This window comes from Myxine glutinosa, chromosome 2 (assembly GCF_964187855.1).
Source record: "Myxine glutinosa chromosome 2, kmMyxGlut1.1, whole genome shotgun sequence".
NCBI classification, from domain to species: Eukaryota; Metazoa; Chordata; class Myxini; order Myxiniformes; family Myxinidae; genus Myxine; species Myxine glutinosa.
Genome location: NC_136262.1, coordinates 21,692,293 through 21,719,700, shown reverse-complemented (window position 1 = coordinate 21,719,700; position 27,408 = coordinate 21,692,293). Strand labels below are relative to the sequence as shown.

General features: G+C 42.2%; 1 protein-coding gene across 1 annotated transcript in view; it reads left to right on the top strand.

Moving 5' to 3' along the window:
• Positions 1-27,408, top strand: part of LOC137421989 (putative histone-lysine N-methyltransferase PRDM6) — a 118,862-nt gene that overhangs the window by 81,724 nt on the left and 9,730 nt on the right. Inside the window, exon 4 of the mRNA XM_078773020.1 lies at positions 20,687-20,814. Coding sequence (XP_078629146.1) covers positions 20,687-20,814 — 128 coding nt within the window. The remainder of the gene's footprint in view (positions 1-20,686; positions 20,815-27,408) is intronic.

Below are 27,408 nucleotides of genomic sequence, written 5' to 3'. Positions count from 1 at the left end.
GCTCTCTGCCCGCGCTCTCTCTGTGGCCTGGACCCCGAGCTCTCTGCCCCTCTCTCTCTGTGGCCTGGACCCCTGAACTCTCCCTCTGTGGCCTGGACCCCAAGCGCTCTCTGCCCCCACTCTATGCTGCCCCCGTTCTCCCTGGCTCTGGTCTCTCTCTCTGCCCTGCTCTCTCTGTGGCCTGGACCCCGAACTCTCTCTGCCCCCGCTCTCTGCTGCCACCGTTCTTCCTGGCTCTGGTCTCTCTTTTGCCCTCGTTCTCTTGAGATTCAGGCTCTCGCAGGACGATCTCTCTCATTGGCCCTGTACTCCAACGATCTCCCTGCCTGGACTTGCTGCACGTGCGCTTCGTCTCGCTGGCTTTGGGACGCGCTGCGTGGATTCCCGCTCGTGCACGACTGAGGCCGACGTCCCTGCTACGAACATCCTCGAGGGGAACGCCCAACGAGCCGTCCGGGGCGAGCTGCACTAAGCGACCGCGCTTTGTGCGCGTCTTCTTCTTCCTCCCCTTCCCCGAGCGAGTCAGAAGGCCCTTGTTTGGGAAACGTAAGTAAGAACGGTTAAGTTTCTCTTCTGTGTCCCTTTTCTCTCACTATTGTACATTTGTTAATAAACCTGTGCTTGTTTCCAACTTGGCTGTTTTCGTCTCTTCACCATTGGCCTCGCATTGCACGAGATAAAACCGCTCGATCGGGTTCCTAGTAATTAACGGCACGAGTTACGCAAACCGCTCGGGCGTATCAGACCAGCGTGACTCGTGCGAGGTCCAGCCCCTGTCCTCGCGGCGGCGCGTGTATCGAAGGTACTCGGGTTATTGACCGGAAACCCTTCCACGCGCTCGCTGCGGGTTTGGCGGTTGGAATTGCTCAGCAATCCGCCCCCCACGATCCGAGTGTAGAGTGGGTAGCGGCCTCGTGGACTCGAAGCTCGAGGGGGAGAAGGGCTTAATCCCCCCTCAGTACGTCGACGGGCTAGAGATCCGCAACAATATAATATAAATATATATATAATAAGCATATATATAATAAGCATAATAAATTAATTAATAAATAATAATAATAAATAATAATATAATAAGACAATAATAAAATAACAATAATAATTATAATAATATATATTAAATTAAATATTATATTATTATTATTATTATATTATTATCATATTATTATATTATTATATATTATATTATATAATAATTATATTATATATATATGTATACATATATATATATATATATATATATATATATATATATATATATATATATATATATATATATATATAGTTACGGTCCGCGGATAAGATGTTGTTTGCCGAGCGGAGGCACCGCGGCCGAACAGTTTTTCCCGACTCACCCGATCCCCTGAACGTTGGCCAGATCGCGCCACAGCTATTCAATGAGGGAAAAGACAAAGACGACACGGATGTGAAGAAGAGGAAGACGAAGGCAAAAAGGTTTGAAATACGATTACTATTTATTACTATTTACAGGCTCAAAAAAACCAAGGAGAAGGAAAGATAATAAAATAATATACAGAAGATTTTAGAGACACAGTGAAAATTACTAGCTTATCTATGCAGTCTTAATTAATTACCCAGGGACAAAACAAACAGAACAAACTCACGTACACCAAAAGGATGGAAAGGCAGGACTGGCGGGAGGTGGATGGCTGGAGGGAGAGGGAGGTCCGGAGCTGGCTGGAGCTTGATCCCGCACAGGACGTCGGGCTGGACCTCGACGGCCGCCGATGCCACCGATCCTGTCGTGTGCGCGGGGTAACGGGTCGGAGCTGCTTGGTGGAGCCAAGCCAACACTGCTGGTGGGGGGTCTGGCATGACGGGTTCTCTCTCCCTCTCTCACTAACTCCAGGACTCTTTCTCTCTTGCTTAGTCCAATCACTCCTCACCACCGACAACTCAACGCAACCACTGACCACCACTGACGACCAACCCCCGCTCTGACCAAAACCAAACAACTCAGCTCCTCCCAACTTCTTGCGCGCGCGCCTTTATAGCGCCTCCGGCGATTAAGCCGCCGGCCTTCAGGACACGCCCATCGGTGTGCTCACCTCGGCCCTGGTTGGTCGCGCGACCCTCTGGCTCCGCCCTTGATGACGACGGGCGGGCACGCCTTTCTTCCCCGACCCGAGCACATGTTCAATGGTGGTTTTGGAGCGAAAACAACCCACAGCTGTAACAAACTGGCAAACTGCCCAGTGCAGTTGGCAATGGAGACTTGGAGGGGATGTAGCTGGAAATTTAGGCTTGGCAATGGAAGTTTTGGGAGTGGGAATGGGGAATGAAAGGAATCTATCTATTTCACTTGGTGCAATGGAGTGTCATTTTAATGGAAGACAAGGCCTTACCGTGATACACATAATAAGGAAATAAACTACTGAACAAGGGTATTATAGTGTCCTTCAATGTATGCTTTATGGAATTAACTACCGGAACGCCCTTTGACCTTTATACACACTGGAGCAAGGAGGGCTCAGACTAAACAATAATTTATAACAATACAATAAAAAAAACTCAATTCTCATATCCACAACAATATATATATATATATATATATATAAATATATATATATATATATATATATACTGTATATATATATATATATACTTATTATATTGTTGCGGTTTGGGGAATAAAGGCAACCCCCCCCCCCCCCCCCCCATAGTTAGTTGCACCACAACATGTAGCCTCGCTTAGTTAGTTATTTCTTATTAAATGTGAAGTATAGTCTCCTTCCCAGTGTTAATGTGCGTTGAGGCAGGCAGGATAATGGTAGGCCTCATTGCAGCCTAAAATGCCCTGTCATGGGCCGAGGACAAGCCTTGCAGGCCCGAGGGAGGAGCTGGAGGGCGTGGGCCGGAGAGCAGCGAGCAACCAATGGGAGCTGAAGGGAGTGGCCAATAAGTTGCAGCCAATGGGAGCTGAAGGGAGTGGTCGAGGGTGACCAATAAGGGGCTGTCACGGCACGTGACCCCAGGCGGCCAATGGAGGCCCGTGGAACATTCGAGGGGATAATAGGCCCGTGGAATAATACTATTAATTAATTTAATTTATTATTATTTTATTTATTTATTTATTATATTATTATTATATTATTTTATTATTATTATTATTATTATTATTTAATTATATATATATTTATTATTATTATTATAATTTATATAATAATATTATAATATATAATTATTATAATATATATAATAATATAATATATATGTATATAGTATATATATAATATAGTGTATAATATAATCTTATATAACAATGCAATGTTTCCATCTATTGTATGCTGCCCGCCGGTCACACTTTTGTACCTAAAACATGTAGTTTATCCTCCAGTACTGCGCATCGCTAACACAGTGCTGTCAATGCTATACTGTTTCAGCAAACATGTATTTTTAAAAAAGTGGTGACAGAGCATCTACAAAACTTTGTAGTTCCACGAGAGACAGATACAATGTCATCTAATCCATGTTTACAACCAGACATAGCACACTTTCTGTGAGGCATTTCAAATTGGCTTTTTATAGTAAATGTTATATCCGTTTCGTATTTCCACTCGGAGTGACACCATAAAGACACTGCAAATGCCTTCGTATCATTGCACTAAACTGTGTGTGTATCACCAAATATCAGATACAACAGATCAGATTGGTACGCACAGTATATTTTTGTTTTTTCCAAAAGCATCAGACGTCATAATCAAGATATTGTGACGTCATAAGTAGCTCGTCTCCATGTCGATGTGGGAAGGGTGTTGGGAACTTTTTCACAATGGGAACTTTTCCAGCATTTTAAATGCTTCATTCACCATGGTAACAAAGTTTCCACTTGGATTCCATAAGCCTCACCATTCAGTATACATGAACCCATTTTGTCCACGTCTTCTTCCTCTAAGTGTTTCCGGTTGGCTGGAAATTATATCCGATCGAAGCTCTCGCGGAACTTTTCTCAAACGGCGCATTGTATACGAGTCATGTGAGGCTGGCATATGATACCTGTGATTATCCCGCTTGGGTTTTCCAACGTTGGACAGGAACTCATGGGACGAATTTCTGAAGCTGAATCGCCCGCAGCTCCGACATTGTTCGGCTGGCGTAATGATCGGTCAGCACATGTGTGGTTACATGAGCCATGTTCGACAGGACACGTGCTTCCAATTTGTCTATGAGTCGCATTGTGCCAGTTCGACACTTGCCGGTCATGTTATATGTTAGCTCCTGCATATCTTGTACTCATGTATGTTGAACCCCACACCCACAATCAGACTCATCATCATCATGGTCGATATCTTATATTTATTATAATAGAGCAAACGTATATGGCTATGTATGTCGTGATGTTTGTCGTTATGTTTATATGCGACGAAAACGTCTTCTTCTTCTTCAAAATTTTTTACCACCCACTTAATTAACCCTCTTAATTGCATTAAGACTGTTGAGACCCCTCAGACCTTTGACGACCCTGTAATTCCCCCAAGACCCCTGAAGGTCCAAAATACCCTGAAGACCCAAAAACACCCCAAAGACCCAAAACACCCCGAAGACCAAAAGACCCCGAAGACCCAAAAAGACCCCGAAGACCCAAAAGACCCTGAATACCCAAAAGACCCTGAAGACTCAAGACACCCTGAAGACCCAAAACACCCTGAAGACCCCAAAAGCTCTTAAAGACCATTTAGACCCAAAATACCCTTAAATACCCCAAATAACCAAAACACCCCAAAGACTCTTAAAGACCCAGAGGAAACATAAGACCCTTAAGACCCAAAAGCCTCTGAAGACACCAAAGACCCTGAAGACCCAAAACACCTCATAGACCCAAAATACCCTTAAAGGCCCAGGGGATCCAAAAGACCCTGAAGACCCAAATGGCCCTGAAAACCCAAAACACCATGAAGACCCAAAAGACACCGAAATGGTCAAAGATGCCTACCCCTCTGAAACGACGTGTGGTGAGGGGTGCGGAGCGCACCGAGTCACGCTAGTGATCCTAATTATACTTTTATCACATTTTCTGTTTCATTTACCTTTAGCACTGTATTTTTGTAACAGAGGAGTACCAGATAATAGAGTCCACAGTGTTTTCCTCCTCTGGCCATGTTATCACATAGTTACCTCTGCCACCAAAGGTGGATGGAGGTTATGTTTTCACCCTTGTCTTTGTCCGTTTGTTTGTTTGTGAACAAAATATATCAAAAAGTTGTGGACAGATTCGGGCAAAATTTGGTAGAGAGGTAGCATATGTCACAAGGCCGAAATGATTCGATTTTGGTGAAGATCCGGATTCGGATCCGGCTACTATAATTTTTAAATTGATTCTTCACCGTTGGGAGATTGGGCCAAAAACGATACATAGCAGGATATCTCAAAACGTTGTGGACGGATTTGGACGAAACTTGGCAGACAGGTTGTGTGTGTGACAAGGAAGAATCGATTCGATTTTGGTGAAGATCTGAATATGGATTCCGATATGAGAATTATTTAATTTCTTTAAGTGATTCTTCACCATTGGGAGATAGGACCAAAAACGATACATAGCAGGATATCTCAAGAAGTTATAGATTGATTTGGACGAGACTTGGCAGACAGGTTGTGTGTGTGACAAGGAAGAATCGATTCAATTTTGGTGAAGATCTGAATACGGATTCCGATATGAGAATTATTTAATTTATTTAAGTGATTCTTCATCTTCACCATTGGGAGATAGGACCAAAAACGATAAATAGCAGGATATCTCAACAAGTTATAGATTTATTTGGACGAATCTTGGCAGACAGGTTGTGTGTGTGACAAGGAAGAATCGATTCAATTTTGGTGAAGATCTGAATATGGATTCGGATATGAGAATTATTTATTTCTTCAGTGATTCTTCACCATTGGAAGATTGGACCAAAAACGATACATAGCAGGATATCTCAAAACGTTGTGGACGGATTTGGACGAAACTTGGTAGACAGGTTGTGTGTGTGACAAGGAAGAATCGATTCGATTTTGGTGAAGATCTGAATATGGATTCCGATATGAGAATTATTTAATTTCTATAAGTGATTCTTCACCATTGGGAGATAGGACCAAAAACGATACATAGCAGGATATCTCAAGAGGTTGTAGATTGATTTGGACGAAACTTGGCAGACAGGTTGTGTGTGTGACAAGGAAGAATCGATTCGATTTTGGTGAAGATGTGAATATGGATTCCGATATGAGAATTATTTAATTTCTTTAAGTGATTCTTCACCATTGGGAGATAGGACCAAAAACGATACATAGCAGGATATCTCAAGAAGTTATAGATTGATTTGGACGAAACGTGGCAGACAGGTTGTGTGTGTGACAAGGAAGAATCGATTCGATTTTGGTGAAGATCTGAATATGGATTCCGATATGAGAATTATTTAATTTCTATAAGTGATTCTTCACCATTGGGAGATAGGACCAAAAACGATACATAGCAGGATATCTCAAGACGTTATAGATTGATTTGGACGAAACGTGGCAGACAGGTTGTGTGTGTGACTAGGAAGAATCGATTCAATTTTGGTGAAGATCTGAATATGGATTCCGATATGAGAATTATTTATTTCTTCAGTGATTCTTCACCATTGGGAGATAGGACCAAAAACGATACATAGCAGGATATCTCAAGAAGTTATAGATTGATTTGGACGAAACTTGGCAGACAGGTTGTGTGTGTGACAAGGAAGAATCGATTCGATTTTGGTGAAGATCTGAATATGGATTCCGATATGAGAATTATTTAATTTCTTTAAGTGATTCTTCACCATTGGGAGATAGGACCAAAAACGATACATAGCAGGATATCTCAAGAAGTTATAGATTGATTTGGACGAGACTTGGCAGACAGGTTGTGTGTGTGACAAGGAAGAATCGATTCAATTTTGGTGAAGATCTGAATACGGATTCCGATATGAGAATTATTAAATTTATTTAAGTGATTCTTCATCTTCACCATTGGGAGATAGGACCAAAAACGATAAATAGCAGGATATCTCAACAAGTTATAGATTTATTTGGACGAATCTTGGCAGACAGGTTGTGTGTGTGACAAGGAAGAATCGATTCAATTTTGGTGAAGATCTGAATATGGATTCGGATATGAGAATTATTTATTTTTTCAGTGATTCTTCACCATTGGAAGATTGGACCAAAAACGATACATAGCAGGATATCTCAAGAAGTTATAGATTGATTTGGACGAAACTTGGCAGACAGGTTGTGTGTGTGACTAGGAAGAATCGATTCAATTTTGGTGAAGATCTGAATATGAATTCCGATATGAGAATTATTTAATTTCTTTAAGTGATTCTTCACCATTGGGAGATAGGAACAAAAACGATACGTAGCAGGATATCTCAACAAGTTATAGATTTATTTGGACGAAACTTGGCAGACAGGTTGTGTGTGTGACATGGAAGAATCGATTCAATTTTGGTGAAGATCTGAATGCGGATTCCGATATGAGAATTATTTAATTTATTTAAGTGATTCTTCATCCTCACCATTGGGAGATAGGACCAAAAACGCTGATGTTGGTTCCATTCCCATGGGTTCTCAGCACAAATGTCCACACTCGATGACGGAGGGAAGGTGACGGATCCAGGACTCGTTGTGAGTGTCAAGCGTATGGGTCTCCAAAACCATCGTGGCACCAAGACCCCACCTTATTGACTTTTGAACGTAAAATGTACCAGGTTTGAGTTCCACATTGTGATGGAAAAAGGACAGTGAGGAGAGACGTCCCAATTCGCACCATAAGAGGACCATAGGCCTTGCTCGGGTTATACCTGATCCACTATAGTCTCCGAACGATGATGCATGGAGCACACGTCTGTCCCGATGTGCGTCGTGTGTACTCGGCCTGTCATGCGTGGTTAGTCCTCCGTCACTTAATTAGCATCACCTTTCAGGAGCGGGTCCAGTCTGGGCCCAAACCCCGGCGATTAATCACCCCAGGTGAGTTGTCCAACCTTGGGGCCCACCGGGTACCTCGGAGGGAGTAACGCACGACGTCTTGCTTTGCCCATCCCAAGCCCATCTTTGCCCACAAGCCCATCCCAAGCCCATCTTTGCCCACAAGCCCATCCCAAGCCCATCTTTGCCCACAAGCCCATCCCAAGCCCATCTTTGCCCACAAGCCCATCCCAAGCCCATCTTTGCCCACAAGCCCATCCCAAGCCCATCCCAAGCCCATCTTTGCCCACAAGCCCATCCCAAGCGCACGTTTCATTTTCCTCTTGGGGGAACATCTGACTGTGTTTAGTACATTTGTGTGCAGACATTATGGAATTATTTAGTACAAGGAAATACAAATTTTCTACAAACGGTGCAACGTGTACAAGTCACCGCAAACATTGTGCGGTAAAGTCATGTTCCGCTACAGGTGACTGACATATCATACTGACACGTATGCTCGTACATGTACATTACAATAAAATGTGAAACTATGTAGCACACTTGGTATCTTTGTTTCAAGGTGTGCGAAAATGTATCGAACTGCATCTCTTGTTTCTATTGCTCTTAGCTCATTGAAATGTAGACCGAACCTTAATTAAATTGTCAAACTTTGCGTCATTGGGTTGTTAAGCGTATTATGAGACAGAGGTGAACGTTGGTCTTGATTTAACCAAATGTCTTAATCTGCATACACACACACACATACATACACACACACACACACACACACACACATATACACACACACGCACACACACATGCATACATACACACACACACACACACACACACACACACACACACACACACACACACACACACACACACACATATATACACACACACACACACACACACACATACATACACACACACACACACACACACACATACACACACACACACACATATACACACACACACGCACACACACACACACATACATACATACACACACACACACACACACACACACATATATACACACACACACACACACACACACACACACACATATATATACACACACACACACACACACACACACACACACACACATACACACACACACACACACACATACACACACACACACATACATACATATACACACACACACACACACACACACACATACATACATATACACACACACACACACACACACACATACATACATACACACACACACACACACACACACACATAATACATATACACACACACACACACGCACATACATATACACACACACACACACACACACACATACACACACACACACACACACACACATATACACACACACGCACATACATATACACATACACACACAGACACACACACACACATACACGCACATACATACACACACACACACACACATACACGCACACACGCACACACACGCACATACACACATTCACACAACAGAGGTGGATACTTTCAGACCTGGTAGGTCTCCGTTCCATCTCCTGAAACCCACCCACGTGCGGAGATAACGACCAAACACATCAACTTAGACATGTTTCCACCCATTTAATAAACCGTAAAGAGATAACCGCAATTCTTTATCCCACAATCCAAAGGTGATGAAAGCAAAATACAAGGGTAACCGGCATTGCGTTGTGTTTCTCTTTTTTTTCTCTACAAGATCGAGGCTCATGGAACACCAAGGTTAAATTGACTTTAACCGGTATGTGAATGGTATGTGAAGCAGGGCAACAATTGGACACACCCGGAAAGGGAACTAATAAACAGGAATGGAAGAGAGAGAGGAGTGGAGGAAACACTGAAGCAATTAAGAGGGTTGTGTTAGGAGGGGTTAATGGGGGGTAATAAAGATAATGTGAAGATGATGGTGGATGATGTGATGATGATGGTGGATGATGTGATGATGATGGTGGATGATGGTGGATGATGTGATGATGATGGTGGATGATGGTGGATGATGTGATGATGATGTGAAGATGATGGTGGATGATGTGATGATGATGGTGGATGATGTGATGATGATGGTGGATGATGGTGGATGATGTGATGATGGTGGATGATGTGATGATGATGTGAAGATGATGGTGGATGATGTGATGATGATGGTGGATGATGTGATGATGATGATGGTGGATGATGTGATGATGATGATGGTGGATGATGTGATGATGATGGTGGATGATGGGATGATGATGGTGGATGATGTGAAGATGATGTGATGATGATGGTGGATCGTGGTGGGGGATGTGATGATGATGGTGGATGATGATGTGATAATGATGTGATGATGATGGTGGATCATGGTGGGGGATGATGTGATGATGATGGTGGATGATGTGATGATGATGGTGGATGATGTGATGATGATGATGGGATGATGATGGTGGATGATGGGATGATGATGGTGGATGATGTGATGATGATGGTGGATGATGTGATGATGATGGTGGATGATGTGATGATGATGTGATGATGATGGTGGATGATGTGATGATGATGTGATGATGATGTGATGATGATGGTGGATCGTGGTGGGGGATGTGATGATGATGTGATGATGATGTGATGATGATGGTGGGGGATGTGATGATGATGGTGGATGATGTGATGATGATGGTGGGGGATGTGATGATGATGTGATGATGATGTGATGATGATGGTGGGGGATGTGATGATGATGGTGGATCATGGTGGATGATGATGGTGGGGGATGTGATGATGATGGTGGATGATGTGATGATGATGGTGGATGATGTGATGATGATATGATGGTGGGGGATGTGATGATGATGGTGGATGATGTGATGATGATGGTGGGGGATGTTAGCCTTATTTCTTTACTTTTTCACAATGTCCCAAGAGGGTCGTCCTCACAACCATTAATTTTTGTGGAACATTTTAATTTCATAGTTTCTTCAGTTTTTGTGAATTTATTTGTGGTTGGGACCGAGAACACTACCACGAGCTAGTGGAACACGAGTTGGCAAATTGGAATCATTATGTGTAATGTTTTTTTATCAAAGATCTGCACTTTTTTATAAAATAAACATTGCACCCTCAACTCAGAATGCAGAAATATTTGGAGTATTTTTAAATTTCGCGTAAGTTTAATTGGCAGATCTCAGCTTGTCTCAAGATCTGCGTTTTGCCCATGTTCGTGCAGAATTCCACATCTGATTACTTGAAAATAGTACACCTGGCAAAGGCACCGGCACACATTGGCCCACTCTTTTCTACGGCCACAATCACTTCCACCATCCTCTTTTCTCCCGCCTCTGGAACAAACTCCATCACCCTCTTCAATCCCACTCCTCCCTCCAGGTCTTTAAAACAGCTGTTCACCACCATCTCATATCTTCCCCCGTCCAAAACCTTGATCTTTTCTACCCCCGTTAATTCACCCCAGATCCACTTTTTTTTTGAAATACCGACTTCTTTCCTGGAAGTCCTTGCAGTGTCCATGTGTTTTATACCTCTCCCAGCGCTCCCCCCCCCCCTTCCCGTGCCTCCTCCCCCAAGCCCTCTCCTTCCCACAGATCTCCCGATGTCCCTGTTCTCTACTGTTGTACTTGTGTGCTTCCCTCTCTCTCCCCATCTTGTCTCCCGCTCCCTTTATCATATGTTTTATGTGTCAGTTTGTCTTTTTGTGATTAATGTTAGCTCTTACACGAGCCTCGATCTTGTATACAAAAAAAAAAACAACAACAAAAAAACCCATCAAAACCTAGCAGACAGGACAGTGGGCTGGATATTCCTTCCACAGGAGAGCATACCTATTGGTCCGACCGAAGAAACACCTGGATGATAGTTTATAGTCGAGTCAGGAATAAATCTCAGACGAGTGTTGTACCCAGAGCTACCCTGTCTGCCCATAAATTGTACCTTAACATTGGATCTTGCCTCCAACGTGGAACTAAAATCAGCATTGATATGACCCGATTTACTCCATTGATGTCGAGATATATCGGATGAGGATATTGAGCTTGATGGATTCATGGAACCAGGAGAATATGTGGAAATGTGCTCTTGAGATGTTATTTTTTGCAATAGGACTGAGATTCCAGTTAACTAGGGTTTAAATCTGCCTAAGTTATGTTGCTTTTCCTGTTATTGGTGACAGATTTATGACAATATTTTTATGATGTTGTTTTATAAACAGCAGCTTTGAATTACACAATAAATGTGACAGAGTGGGTGATACACACGCAGTGGATTATACGAAAGGCTTATAACACCTCGCCATCCCTCTGTGGATTTCAAAATAGCTTGTTTATTTCCTAAAATTATGCTCTTTATGTCATGGAAACACAAGAGCAGATATATTGGCATGATGACGTCATCGGTGCCTACATTGACAATGAAGGAAAAAATGGCACTGGCACACATACATTGACGACAAGAAAGAACATTCAGGATAGAAGAGAATAGCTTCTGTTTAACTGTTTTCAGTTTTGGACACTGATTACATCCTTCCCGAACGAAGTAACATTTCGAGGGGTATTCCTCGTCAACAACAGGTGGGGTCGATCAGGGTTTTCTTTAGAATCTCGATGAAGTTTCCCTGTAGACTGTACATCCATAAAGTGGGAATGGTTTGTTTATTTGCTCACTCCAAGCTTTGATGGATTTTGACCAAACTTGACATTGGAGACGAGGGGGCGTTTGTGAGGTTCAAAATGTTAGTGAAAGTCATAATGGTGTAATGCACGGGTGTAGAAACGGTCTATGATTATAAGCAAGAAGATGAAACAATATCGAATGGATGAAAGATGTCAATATAATTTTCTGAAATTTGTAGAATTTGTCTTTCACTCAGAAGTTGTGGGATACGATGTGTAAATAAAGGTGCAAAAAGTCTGATTTAATGCAATTTAATTCCAGGCTACAAGGTAACAAAAGGTGAAGAATTTGAAAGGGGGTGTACACTTTCTATAGGCACTGTATATGTATATAGTGTTGCGGTTTTAGAACCCTCACTTGTGTAAATACTTGTAAAAAATTCTCATCGTTAAAAGGTCAAAGGTAGCACCCATAGTTAGGCCACAGCAACACGTAGGTCACCTTAGAAATCCCAGTTATTTCATTATTATGTGTTTCAGATAAGGCCGTGTTCCCAATAGTTGAATCTGCGTTGCATCAATTAAATAAGAATAGGTCCCAATCCATTCCGGCCATTTTGCCAACCTCTCTCTCCCAATTCTGTTACGCGCCTTGGTTAGCGTTCGCTCAGGCGCCGCCATTAACCACGCTGTCAAGCTCGAGGAAGAAGGGGGCGGAGCGCCAAGGACAAGGTGTGGCCCTGTCAACCAGCCATCAAAGGCGGAGCCGGTAAGCCCTTACCAGCCAACCAGGGCTGAGGTGAGCTCGCTGGCGGGCGTGGTTTCCAAGCGCGCGGATTGATCTGAAAGCGCGTTATATAAGCGTGAGCGCCAAGCCCTTTCACGGACTGCGCAGGGGACCATCGTGATTACAGGACTGCGTGAGGGAGCTCGATTGTAAAGGACTGCGTGGAGGTCTGGCCAGCGAGCACATTTTGATACGGACTGCGCAGGGGACCGTCGTTATTGAAGGACTGGAGGATATACGCGCTTTGCAAACGGACTCCTTTCGAAAGAACTGCGCACAACGGACTCGTTGGGAGAGAGGGCTGATAACGAACTTGTGGGTATAGGCGCTTGTTGAAAGGACTGATCCAAGAGCGCACATTTGTGAAGGACTTCCCCCCCCCCCCCCCCCCCCCACCATATGTAAGGTCTGCTCGCGCGCCAACGATACGCAGAGCTGCCTGCCGGGTTTCGCCTGCGGAACCGGAGCCTGGACGTGGGTCGATTGGAGCCTGGATCATCTACCTGGACCTTCCACCCTACCCACTACCATCCCGTGTGAGTGTGTATGTTTGTCTGGGGTTGCAAGTTAAGACTGTATAGTTAAGCCTGCCCTGTGTCCTGCTTCTTCTTCTTTTTGTACATTCTTTCCTTTCCTCTTCTTTTTGGTTGTAAATAAATTCACCTTGTTCTTTCTTGGTTTTTCCCTAATCCGATCACCTCCGTCCTTTCTTTCCATTGAGTACCTGTGGCACGATTTCGGAACCGCTATATGTGTATATATATATATATATATATATATATATATATATATATATATATATATATATATATATATATATGTATATATATATATATATATGTATATATATGTATATATATATATATATATGTATATATATATATATATATATATGTATATATATATATATATATGTATATATATATATATATATATATATGTATATATATATATATATATGTATATATATATATATATATATATATATATATATATATATATATATATATATATATACGACACGAGGGGTGGTGCAATGCTAATTAGTGGTAAGGTTTAAGGATAATTTTTCTCTGGCCAGGTGGCCAGGAGCCCATGTGACCTCAAATGAAACGGTAATAGATGGCGGACACTAGAACACATGGTTAACTGGTTGGTGCTCGTGGTTGACTAGCAACCTGAGGCGGCCCGAAGTCATGAAGTTATTTGTGTGCAGTCGCCTTAGGCACGGTAAGTGTGAGGATAATCCGCGTAGTTCACCTGAAACCCGAGGCTGTAACTATATATATATGTATATAATATATATATATATATATATATATATATATATATATATACACACACACACACACACACACACACACACACACACACACACACACACACACACACACACACACACACACACACACACATGCATTGAGTATCTATCAATAGGAAAAGTGTTGTTGCCTCAAAAATAAATATTAGAATTATTTTAATTATTCGTAATTCACAATTCAATTTTGTGAATGAGGATGATTAGCTCTTTCCTAAAACTGCTTTCTTATGCTTGTCCGACCCCACATGCGATTGTAAATCAATAGCACCTTTATTTGCTACAGAGACATACGTTCCGCTCTACATACCAAGCATTCATCTTCCCATTCTTCTCGACCACTTTGAAAATACATGAATTTTGTCTTTAGTTCTGCAGTGATTCTACACTTTCCTTTTGGCATTGCGAAGAAGAAAATCAAACAAATGTATGTGGTACGGACTCAGGAAAGACACTGAGTGAGCATGCCACTGAACTCTCTCACTGCGAAGTTGGACAGGAAGGGGATGCGTGATGTTCGTACACATCCATGACGCCATGATGGAGTAGTAGACTTATACCAAGCTGGACGAGCCGAAATATTACATAACTACACTTTATCACCTCACGAAAATGTACAAAAATAGTTTAACCGTTCAAATAAGGGGAAAAAAAAAAAAGTATCCCAAATCTTCAAATTTATCCCTTTGAAAATGCCAACCAAAAAAAGGCAAAACGCAGACATTTGTACATATTTTAAAAACCAGGCCGGGTGGAGATTTTAAGGACTGAAAAGGAGGACAGGTCTGGGGAAAACCATACCTATAGTAACCATACTTTAATAAATATATCCCCCATCTGCAATCTACTATTTCATTCCTATCTCCTATGCAGTGTACAGGTTGGCCCATATTTGCTTGTACCGGTATATAAGTATAAATGGTGCAGCAATTTATTACCAACAGACCTTTGCTCTGGAGCTGCAAAAGCTCGGTCACGTTGCCCTTTTAATTCCCACTCGCATCATTTTACTCTCTCACTTCGCTATTTCAAGTTTGGTTTTTTTGGTCTCATCTTCCCGTTTATATATCGCTTGCAAGTGCTCTGAATATGTAGGCCATTGGGCCTGGGGAAGTTGCAAATGCAATCAAATGCATTTTATAAATGAAATTATTAGACCCCCAATGACCCAATATTATGAGGAAAGGGGGTGGAAGGCCACTGTTATCAGTTTAGCTGTTCCCAGGTGATGATGCAATAAGGAAGCCACCCAAGCTCAGTCACATAATGCATAAGTACTCACATTGTACCACTGCCTTATTTTTGCCTCCTTGTCCATGACAATATGCAGAATTTTAAAACAAATCTTTGGTAAAGTAGAATAATACATGTACGAGAAAAAAAATAGAACAGATAGAAGTCAAACCGTGGTAGAATGAAAGGCAGTGGTAATTGAGCCTTTAAATGTAGTGTTACACCTATTGAAACAGCCCCATATGGCTAGGCCACAATTGGCAGTTGCTCATCCCGACATTGCGCAAAGAGGCAGAAGCACTGCACCCTGAACCCCCAGTTGGCTCTCCATGACGGCAGCGCGCCCTTCCTCCTGGCCTCCCCGTCCCCAAACGGCCCGGGAAGATTGACCTGACCCGAACCACAGCCCCCCGGTGATGGATGAGGTGCCAGTAGTTTTCTAGCCCTAATCAAGTCCCTCGGCTGCCTCGTGAGTGTCCATGCGGGGCTGCAGAGGGGGGAGGGTCGGTGGGGTGCACACCCTCGATGACCTTGCACCCCTCTTCATCCTCTTTAGGACTCCCTTTGCCTGCCGCACGAAAGACCTCTTCCCATAATCCCTCCCTCCACGCTCCCATTCAGATCCTACGTGCAGCTGGGATATAAGGTTGTTGCGAACCTGGGTTTCTAACCTTATTGCACTTACAAGCTGGAAATTAACCTCGCAGTGTTTGCATTCCGATGCGCTACAGTTACACTTTTGAGGGGAAAAAAGGAAGCTTGCATTCACCGGGCCTCCTGTATAAATTTCTGCAATCAGGGCCTAGATTCTGAACCCCTAAATGATCCGTTTATATTTGCGTCGCTTTCTCAAAATGACCACACTTTGTAGCAAGGTTTCCTCTTGGTTTTGTTTGTTAAGTGTTTCAGATATTGAATGTACGTGCAGTGTTGTATTACGTTAGCGTAATTGCGTAACGTTTTTCTTTAAGCATAGGGGACATTTGTTCCGATTGCTCGAACATTATTGAGCTGAGGCAGAGGTCCTGATCAAGCTGTTTCCAACTTTGCAGGACGTAATGCATTTGGCCTCATAGAACGTTTGCTTTGTCTCTCAAATGGTGCAATTGAAAAGAACATGGAGGTAGGTGTACCATCCGGTAATGGTATAGACCCAAGGGCAACACCCCCTCAGTTCCATGCGGGCACTGAAGACCTTTTTAAAAAGGTCTCCTGCACAATAACTCAAAACAATTGCTTAAAGGAATTTTTCCTCGGTTGTGTCCTGGCCCAAATGGATGTCCCAGCTCTGTGGGACTCCAAACACAGAAGATTTAAAAGTTAACATTACGTGAAGCGTTTGACAACATCACATCTGCTCTACCTTTACTGGAGTAGTTCATACATCTCGTTACGTACAGATTATGTGACTCATACATTTGTTTGTATCACTTGTTCAGCTTGAAATAGGATCATGAGATTTGGTTATGGGTGAGAATTCTCTCATGTACTGCATTAGCACTACTTGTCCAGGTTGACCTGTTTCGTGTTCTCATCCTAATCGATGACCCATGATGCTCACTCAAGGTACAGCTTCAAATCGCATATGCTATCTGTGTTTGGCCATTGTCTGTTACTAGCAACGGTACCCACCCTACGAGCTGGGCTTCAATTGGGAGGCCCAAATGAAAAGGCAAAATATCAGAAATTGAAGGGTTTTAAAAAATTTTCAATGATTCATATAACCATCCGTTGAATCATATCACACGCAACTCATCAAAATCTAAACAGTACATGGCACCCATTTTGAAAAAAGATTGAATTCTGTAACACGGAAGCGGCCGCTACACGTCTTTCTCAGTCGCACGTTTATGTGTGAAGAGTGCGCGCCAAATCTGTAACACGGAAGCGGCCGCTACACCTGTTTCTCAGTCGCACGTTTATGTGTGAAGAGTGCGCGCCAAATCTGTAACACCGAAGTGGCCGCTACACATCTTTCTCAGTCGCACGTTTATGTGTGAAGAGTGCACGCCGAATCTGTAAAACGGAAGCGGCCGCTACACGTCTTTCTCAGTCGCACGTTTATGTGTGAAGAGTGCGTGCCGAATCTGTAACACGGAAGCGGCCGCTACACCTGTTTCTCAGTCGCTTTGCACACGCTGCCGTGTTACTTCGGAGCCACACATTTATATAGGAAGAGTTCGTCAGGAGTCGATCTACTCTCTCCTGGTACGTAGAATTTCAACAAAGCCACATCACTGTTCATATCGGTAAATATTATTCCATCATGTTTGGAAAAACTGGAAAATTGGAAAACTTGGAAAAATTGGAAAAACAATACAGCCTATTTTACTCCCAGGGGTCCCAGGAATACCCACCCAAAATATAGTTGCGATCGGTTCAGCCTTTTTTGCAGTACCTTCGAATGGATGGACGGACATTTGGTGAATTATAGTAAGATTGTCCTTGTAAATCACATTAAAGTACAGGGGCTGGCAGTGTAGCCGAGATGTATGCATACTCATGTCTGAGCTGTCTGGCTTAAGGTTTGAATCTCAGCCCAGCTACAAACTGTCACCCTGGTGTTTCACGGGCAGGGCGAGGCATCATTGTGTGTGCCATCCCTCAGATAGACATTAAACTGGATGCCCATCTGCCAGCATTAGTTGGTGGATGTTAAAGATCCCACGGGTGTCCTGCATGAAGAGTAGGCGAGCTATCGATGGCACCCTGAACAAATTCTAAAATCCTGTTGCCCCCCCACCCCCCTGCTGAACCCCATGACTATGAATTTTTTAAAATGCCTAAAACCTTCCTGGGCACACCCCAAGTACAATCAGTAGATTTCACTCAGTGGAGGAGGAGTGCATACAAGTCAAATAAACACACAAGACGGATTCTATATTGTATGATATTGTGATGGCCGTCACTTCCGGAAACTTCCAAGAGGAGATTATATTGTTGCATTATTGCTGCAGATTACTGATAAAAGACCACGATAGCCAGTCGCTCCAGAATTTCCCGCTGGATCGCACGCCCAATTTTGTGTTACCATACAAAGAAGACCGAGAAATGAGCGACGAATGTGCCGGTGAACACGCAACAGATCTTAATTAGTTGGCCGAGCGGGACCAATTGTTGTGTCACCTAACCAACCTAGCTTTGTCTTAACTCGTCCACAACTTTTTCAAATGTTATGCTATAGGCTGTATCGTTTTTGGCCCCATCTCTCAATGATGAAGAATCACTTTAAACATTCAAATATCCGGATCCAGATCCTCACCAAAATCGAGTCACTTTATCCTTGTCAGACAGCCAAATTGTCCAAAAAATTTCGTCCAAATCCATCCTCAACCTTTTGAGATATCCTTCTCACAAACAAACAGACAGACAGGGGTGAAAACAACCTCCACCCAATTTAGGTGGAGGAGGTAATAAGTCAAGACATGAAATGCGTTCAAGCGTGTATGAGTATTAAAACATGCACGTATCTGCAAAGCAGGAAATTTCTTATATATGCAAGTATATATATATATATATATATATATATATATATATATATATATATATATATATATATATATATATATATATATATACATACATACATACATATACACACAAGAATATTCACACCAACACCCCTCCATCTCCATACGCTCAGCGATGGGTCATGAGTGATGCGAACCTGATGTTAGCGTTGTGGTGGGAAATGCCCGGAAGTGTGCGAGGCAAAGTGGGGCCGGTGATTTAACCGGGCGGCACAAGTGTAGCGACCGGACTCATTGTGAAGATGGGCAAGGACGAGAGGTGAAGCATGTGTGCGAATGATAAAATAAAGGCATGAGAATGAAAGGAAAGGTGAGCAGAATAGTGAAAGGCAGCGAAAGAGAAAAGCGAGAATGAATAAGCAAAGCAAAAGCAAAGATAGATAGGAAACCCACTAAATAACCACAAGGAACTTTCATGTGTGGACGAAAAAGAAGTGAGAAGCTCAAAATAATCTACAAGCTCTGGTTTCTGAAAAGAAGCTTTTGTGGACTGTATGCGCCACCTTTTATGGGGATTCCTCTACCCTCTTCGCTCAAGTCCCGCCCCCCACATTCCCATAGGAGGATATGCACCTGTGGGAGTATCCTCCCCTCGTACCTAATTGGTGTGTTAGCGCTTCGCCCTCCGGTGGCATCTTGAGATTGGCTTCGGGTTTTTGGCACGCTGTTAACTTATCGGTGATGGATCTAGAATCTAGATGGATCTATCGGTGATGCTCTGGACCTCAATCTTCACCAAACTGGTTTGAGGCGGTTTCCGCAACAATTGCGAGGAGGTTTAGGAGCAGAAGGCACGGCCTCATTGCGGAACTTCAGCGGAGAAAGTACTTGAGTTGTGACATGTGATGCGACAAATGGGTGTAGAAAATAATGTAGAATAAGAAAATGCACGTATGGTATTTCTCACTGCAGTCACAATGCATATTTGCTTACATCAATACACGATACTGTACTTCAAAGCCAAACAGAATACTATGAAAAAGTAGATTTATTCTATGTGTGTGTGTGTGTTTCTTTCTCCCCGGGGGTAAAAAAAAACTGCAACAATGTAATCTCATGTAATCTCGAATGCGATCCCCACCATTTGTTGTTGTTTTCTTGCTTTCCCCTAGGTGTCGTGGTTGAAAGGTAATTCTATGAGAACCCCTACCAACACAAAGACCACCACGTTCTGTAATGCTTCCGTTAGTGCTCGCACCGTCCAATGCAGTGACGATCAGCATTTGCGCCTTGTGACGGCCATGTTTTATCCACTTCTGGCACCACGCAGGTATTCGATGCGGACGGTACCCTCCTGCACTTCGTTGATGGGAGTGAGCCCGAGCGCTGCGGCTGGATGCGATACATCCGATGTGCCCGGCACCGCGGAGAGCAGAACTTGGCTCTTGTGCAATACAGGTGCGATCAGTTTCACCAATACCTCTTACGTAGCTATCGTATCCTCAAAGGTTAGGCCCCCATTGTTGGTCATGATTTTCTGTCCTTTAAGGCTGATCATTCACTTCCACAGTAGCGTATGTTTCGTGGTGCTATTGTATCACCGAGGTCCAACTACAATACACACGTCATCTCACATTTGTCTGCTACGCGTATGCTTTTTGCTTGGCAATTTTTTTTCTTGACAAGTATGTTGATCACTCCGGTTTGTGTGTGTGTGTTTGTCTGTCCACTCACTTGTACTTGCCTACAAGTCACAATTTTAAACCGATCTTCACGAAACTTCACCAAATGGTGGAGTTTATGGTCCAACAGAATCTTATTTATTTTTGAGGTCAAAAGGTCAACATAGGTCAAATTTCTAAAATTGTCGATTTTCATCCGATTGACTTAAAATTTGAAGACGACTTGCATATATGGTCACTGAATTGAACCACCAAGTATATTTGAAGTCAACATAGGCCAAAAGGTCAACATAGGCCAAATTTCTTAAATCCTAAATTTTCATCTGATTGACTTGAAATATGAAGATGACTTGCATATCTGGTCACTGAATTCAACCACCAAGTATATTTGAGGTCAACATCGGCCAGATTTCTAAAATCCTCAATTTTCATCCGATTGACTTGAAATATGAAGAGGACTTGCATATCTGGTCACTGAATTCAACCACCAAGTATATTTGAGGTCAACATCGGCCAAATTTCTAAAATCCTCAATTTTCATCCGATTGATTTGAAATATGAAGAGGACTTGCATATCTGGTCACTGAATTGAACCACCAAGTATATTTGAAGTCAACATAGGCCAAAAGGTCAACATAGGCCAAATTTCTAAAATCCTCAATTTTCATCTGATTGACTTGAAATATGAAGAGGACTTGCATATCTGGTCACTGAATTCAACCACCAAGTATATTTGAGGTCAACATCGGCCAAATTTCTAAAATCCTCAATTTTCATCCGATTGACTTGAAATTTGAAGAGGACTTGCATATCTGGTCACTGAATTGAACCACCAAGTATATTTGAAGTCAACATAGGCCAAAAGGTCAACATCGGCCAGATTTCTAAAATCCTCAATTTTCATCCGATTGACTTGAAATATGAAGAGGACTTGCATATCTGGTCACTGAATTCAACCACCAAGTATATTTGAGGTCAACATCGGCTAAATTTCTAAAATCCTCAATTTTCATCCGATTGACTTGAAATTTGAAGAGGACTTGCATATCTGGTCACTGAATTGAACCACCAAGTATATTTGAAGTCAACATAGGCCAAAAGGTCAACATAGGCCAAATTTCTAAAATCCTCAATTTTCATCTGATTGACTTGAAATATGAAGAGGACTTGCATATCTGGTCAAGTATATTTGAGGTCAACATCGGCCAAATTTCTAAAATCCTCAATTTTCATCCGATTGACTTGAAATTTGAAGAGGACTTGCATATCTGGTCACTGAATTGAACCACCAAGTATATTTGAAGTCAACATAGGCCAAAAGGTCAACATAGGCCAAATTTCTAAAATCCTCAATTTTCATCTGATTGACTTGAAATATGAAGAGGACTTGCATATCTGGTCACTGAATTCAACCACCAAGTATATTTGAGGTCAACATCGGCCAAATATCTAAAATCCTCAATTTTCATCCGATTGACTTGAAATTTGAAGAGGAGTTGCATATCTGGTCACTGAATTGAACCACCAAGTATATTTGAAGTCAACATAGGCCAAAAGGTCAACATAGGCCAAATTTCTAAAATCCTCAATTTTCATCCGATTGACCTGAAATTTGAAGAGGACTTGCATATCTGGTCACTGAATTTAACCACCAAGTATATTTGAGGTCAACATCGGCCAAATTTTTAAATCCTCAATTTTCATCCGATTGACTTGAAATTTGAAGAGGACTTGCATATCTGGTCACTGAATTCAACCACCAAGTGTATTTGAGGTCAACATAGGCCAAAAGGTCAACATAGGCCAAATTTCTAAAATCCTCAATTTTCATCCGATTGACCTGAAATTTGAAGAGGACTTGCATTTCTGGTCACTGAATTCAACCACCAAGTATATTTGAGGTCAACATAGGCCAAAAGGTCAACATAGGCCAAATTTCTAAAATCCTCAATTTTCAGCCGATTGACTTGAAATTTGAAGAGGACTTGCATATCTGGTCACTGAATTCAACCACCAAGTATATTTGAGGTCAACATAAGCCAAAAGGTCAACATAGGCCAGATTTCTAAAATCCTCAATTTTCAGCCGATTGACTTGAAATTTAAAGAGGACTTGCATATCTGGTCACTGAATTCAACCACCAAGTATATTTGAGGTCAACATAGGCCAAACGGTCAACATAGGCCAAATTTCTAAAATCCTCAATTTTCATCCGATTGACTTGAAATTTGAAGAAGATTTGCACATCAGGTCACAGAATTCAACCACAAATTATTTTTGAGGTCGAAAGGATGCTCTACTGAGTGCAATTCTACTTTGTTCTCTTTTGCCAAGTGTCGCTCTATGAGTGATTTTTCATTCTGCATGTTGGAGTAATTCGAAATATATATGATCTTTTTTGCTGGACCCGGTCATGGACCCGGTTCTTCCCCGGTCATGTATTGTGATTTTGAACTCGGAAGTAACATTTGGAGCAAAGCTAAGCAGCAATGCCGACTATCATGGTGGTGGAAAATGTGCTACATTCGTTCTGTGAGGAGTGATTAATGGATTAAACCAACAGGACATTTATTGAGATATGCTATCCACCACAGAAAGCAAGTAGAAGTTCACGTTCTGTTCCTCAACTCTTCGGCAGGGCAAGAGGGTCCAACAGGATATTTTGCTCCGAAGAAGGGTTAGCGCCCTGAAGCATCAGCTTCTCCTTGCTTCCCGTGGCGGTTAGCATACCTCGATCAACGTCATGTAGATTCCATCCGTTGTTCTACCTGTCCGCCCACGCAGATCGACACTATCCTTCAACAGCAGGACGAGGTCTTCATTCCGTTGGGAGGGATCGCCGGCTTCGCCAAAAGTGTTCACGAAGCGAGGTTGATGCAAATGCTTCATTCACGGCTTGCTTCACGCGATCGTTCCATATTCCAAAGGATGTTACGGATGTATCAAACAAAAGACCACATTTTGTTATTTCAATCACAGATAAATAAGCGCACAATGGCGATAGCACCAGACAGATGAACAGAAGCAATAAATAATCAATTCCTATAATAACAAGTTTCCATAAATCATTCCAAAGGACGTTATTTTCTTTATAAACAAATTTTTTTCCGTTCTTCTCTGTCACAACACAAACTCTCCAGCAAGCATCCATCATGATAACTTGCGTGTTTAGAAGGCGCGCCTTGTGATGGAGATAAGGGACATGCATACTGCAAAAGTTAGTACCAAACGCAAACAAAAGGACCGGCTATCAGCACCGTAGCTGATAAATCCAACAGCTGCCATCATGGAAACATCATGAGATGCTCTGGAACTCCCCTTCCCCTCCCGACCCCCCACCTCCCGCAGCCCCTCCCCCACCCATCCTATGATACCGACATCTTTGTGTGCTCATCTTTGAGCCGTCTACTCCTGCCTCCACCTTCCGGCAGAATCCGATCCGGCTACGAGTGCGGCCTGGTGTAAGAGGTGGAGCGCTCCCTTCTTCAAAGGGAAGTGTGAAGTGTTGGCAAATTGTGTGAACTGAAGTTTGTTCAAGATCCCGTGATATACCTTTCATGTTAATTTAAATGTTAATAGTCGGCTCTCACTCAGCTGAATAGTTGATGAGTTGAAAAGGACACAGAACATATATATATATATATATATATATATATATATATATACATGCCATCCATATATACCATCTATATATGCCATCTATACATGCCATCTATACATGCCATCTATACATGCCATCTATACATGCCATCTATACATGCCATCTATACATGCCATCTATACATGCCATCTATACATGCCATCTATACATGCCATCTATACATGCCATCTATACATGCCATCTATACATGCCATCTATACATGCCATCTATACATGCCATCTATACATGCCATCTATACATGCCATCTATACATGCCATCTATACATGCCATCTATACATGCCATCTATACATGCCATCTATACATGCCATCTATATATGCCATATATATATATGCCATCTATATACAGTCACGTGAAAAAGTAAGTACACCCCATGTAAAGTTTTGACTTTTTCAACATATTTCAACATACAGCTATTTGATCTTCATTTCAACAATATTGACAGATAAAGGTGATATAATATAACAAATATCATGGAACATTTACATTTTGTAGTCCATTGTATAATTTAAATAAACATAAATGCAAATTTCGCATGTGGAAAAAGTAAGTAGACCCTTGGCTCTAATAGGTGGTATTGCCCCCTTTGGCAGAAACAACCTCAAGTAGGCGTTTCTTATAACTGTCTACCAGTCTCTGACATCGACTGGGAGAAATTGTTGCCCACTCCTCCATGCAGAATTATTTCAGCTGTGCGATGTTTGAGGGGTTTCTTGCATGCACAGCTCGTTTCAAATCCCCCCACATCTCGATGGGATTTAGATCCGGGCTTTGACTTGGCCATTCCAGAACCCTCCATTTCTTTCTTTTCAGCCATTCCTTGGTGGATTTACTGGTGTGTTTCGGGTCATTGTCATGTTGCAAGGTCCACCTTCAGTTGAGCTTCAACTTTCCGACAGATGGCCTCACATTATCCTCAAGCACCCTCTAGTACAATTAAGAATTCATAGTGGATTCTATGATGGTGAGCTGCCCAGGCCCTGATGGAGCAAAGCTGCCCCACACCATAATATTTCCACCACCATGCTTTACATTTGGTATCAGGTTCTTGTGGTCAAATGCTGTCTTTGGTTTTCACCAAACATGTCTTCTGGTACTGCGGCCAAATAGCTCTACCTTTTGACTCATCTGTCCAGACACATTGTTCCAGAAGTGCTGGTCTTTGCCAAGGTGTTCATTGGCAAATTTTAGTCTTGCCCTGATGTTCTTTCTGGACAGCAAAGGTTTTCTCCTGGCACACCTCCCATGTAGATCAAATTTGTGCAGCCTCTTTCTAATGGTAGACTCGTGCACTTTGACATCAACAGTGGCAAGAGCTACCTGTAGGTCCCGTGATGACATTCTGGGGTTCTTCGAGACTTCTTTCAGCATCTGGCGGTCTGCTCTCGGGCTGAACTTGCTGGGGCGGCCTGGCCTGAACAAGTGGGCAGTTGTTTGGAATCTACTCCACTTGTTGATGATCTTCCGGACAGTGGAATGATTGATTTCAAATTGTTTGGAGATCTTTTTAAATCCCTTCCCAGACTCATAGGCATCTATAACCTCCTTTCTGACGGTGTCAGAGAGCTCTTTTGATCTAGGCATGGTGACGCCGCACACTTCAACAACAAAGAGCAAACCAAACTAAATGTCTGAGGTTTAAATAAGACAGGTTCCTCCAAGATCCTCTCTAACGATGTTCTAATCATTTGCACCTGAGCTGGTGCACCTGATTCTAATTTTAGGTATTTGAAGTAGTGACAAATGTAGGGGTGTACTTACTTTTTCCACATGCGAAATTTGCATTTATGTTTGTTTAAATTATACAATGGACTACAAAATGTAAATGTTTCATGATATTTGTTATATTATATCACCTTTATCTATCGATATTGTTGAAATGAAGATCAAATATCTGTATGTTGAAATATGTTGAAAAAGTCAAAACTTTACATGGGGTGTACTTACTTTTTCACGTGACTGTATGCCATCTATATATTCTATCTATATGTATGTATATATATATATATATATATATATATGTATATTGTATATATATATATTCACCTTAACAAGAATTGACTGCGTAATCACATTATTGCACGTCACTTGGAATCAAGATGTCATTGTTTGATTTGCACTTAAAACAGAGTGCAATTGTGTATTAATTAAGAATACATTGTGCACATCCAATTATATCTCACATCACCATGTACAGTACGTGCAAATGATTCCACAAAGGATAGACGGCTTTCCGTGCTTTGTGCGGCAAATTCCCTCGCCCAGCCCTGGCTAACGTCACCCACTGGGACGACATTTTTAGATTGGAATTACACTCTGCCAGCAATTAACCCATAACCAGACAGCTGTAATGTGAAAAAGCTGCAAAAACGAGTCGTCCTTATCCTGAGATTCCTATTGGGATAAGCATGGCTGTTTCATCCTATTACAAGATCAAATCTTCGGTTTTCCTTCAATTGTGGCTGACGTCGATTGAGAAATTCCTGACCGAGCACGCAGGAATGCCGTTGTGTATAAAAGTGCGAGAGCAGCACGACGATTATTGCGTCCATTCTCTCGATCCGTGAAACCATGATACCGAGCAATTCCGCTGCAGCGTCCCTCAAGAGACTGGTCTAGTTTTGCTTGATGTGACGTGTTGCGGATATTGAAGACGCTTAGCGCTGGTTTAAAGGAGTTTCCCCGAAATCTCGTCGCACCGGGTGGCC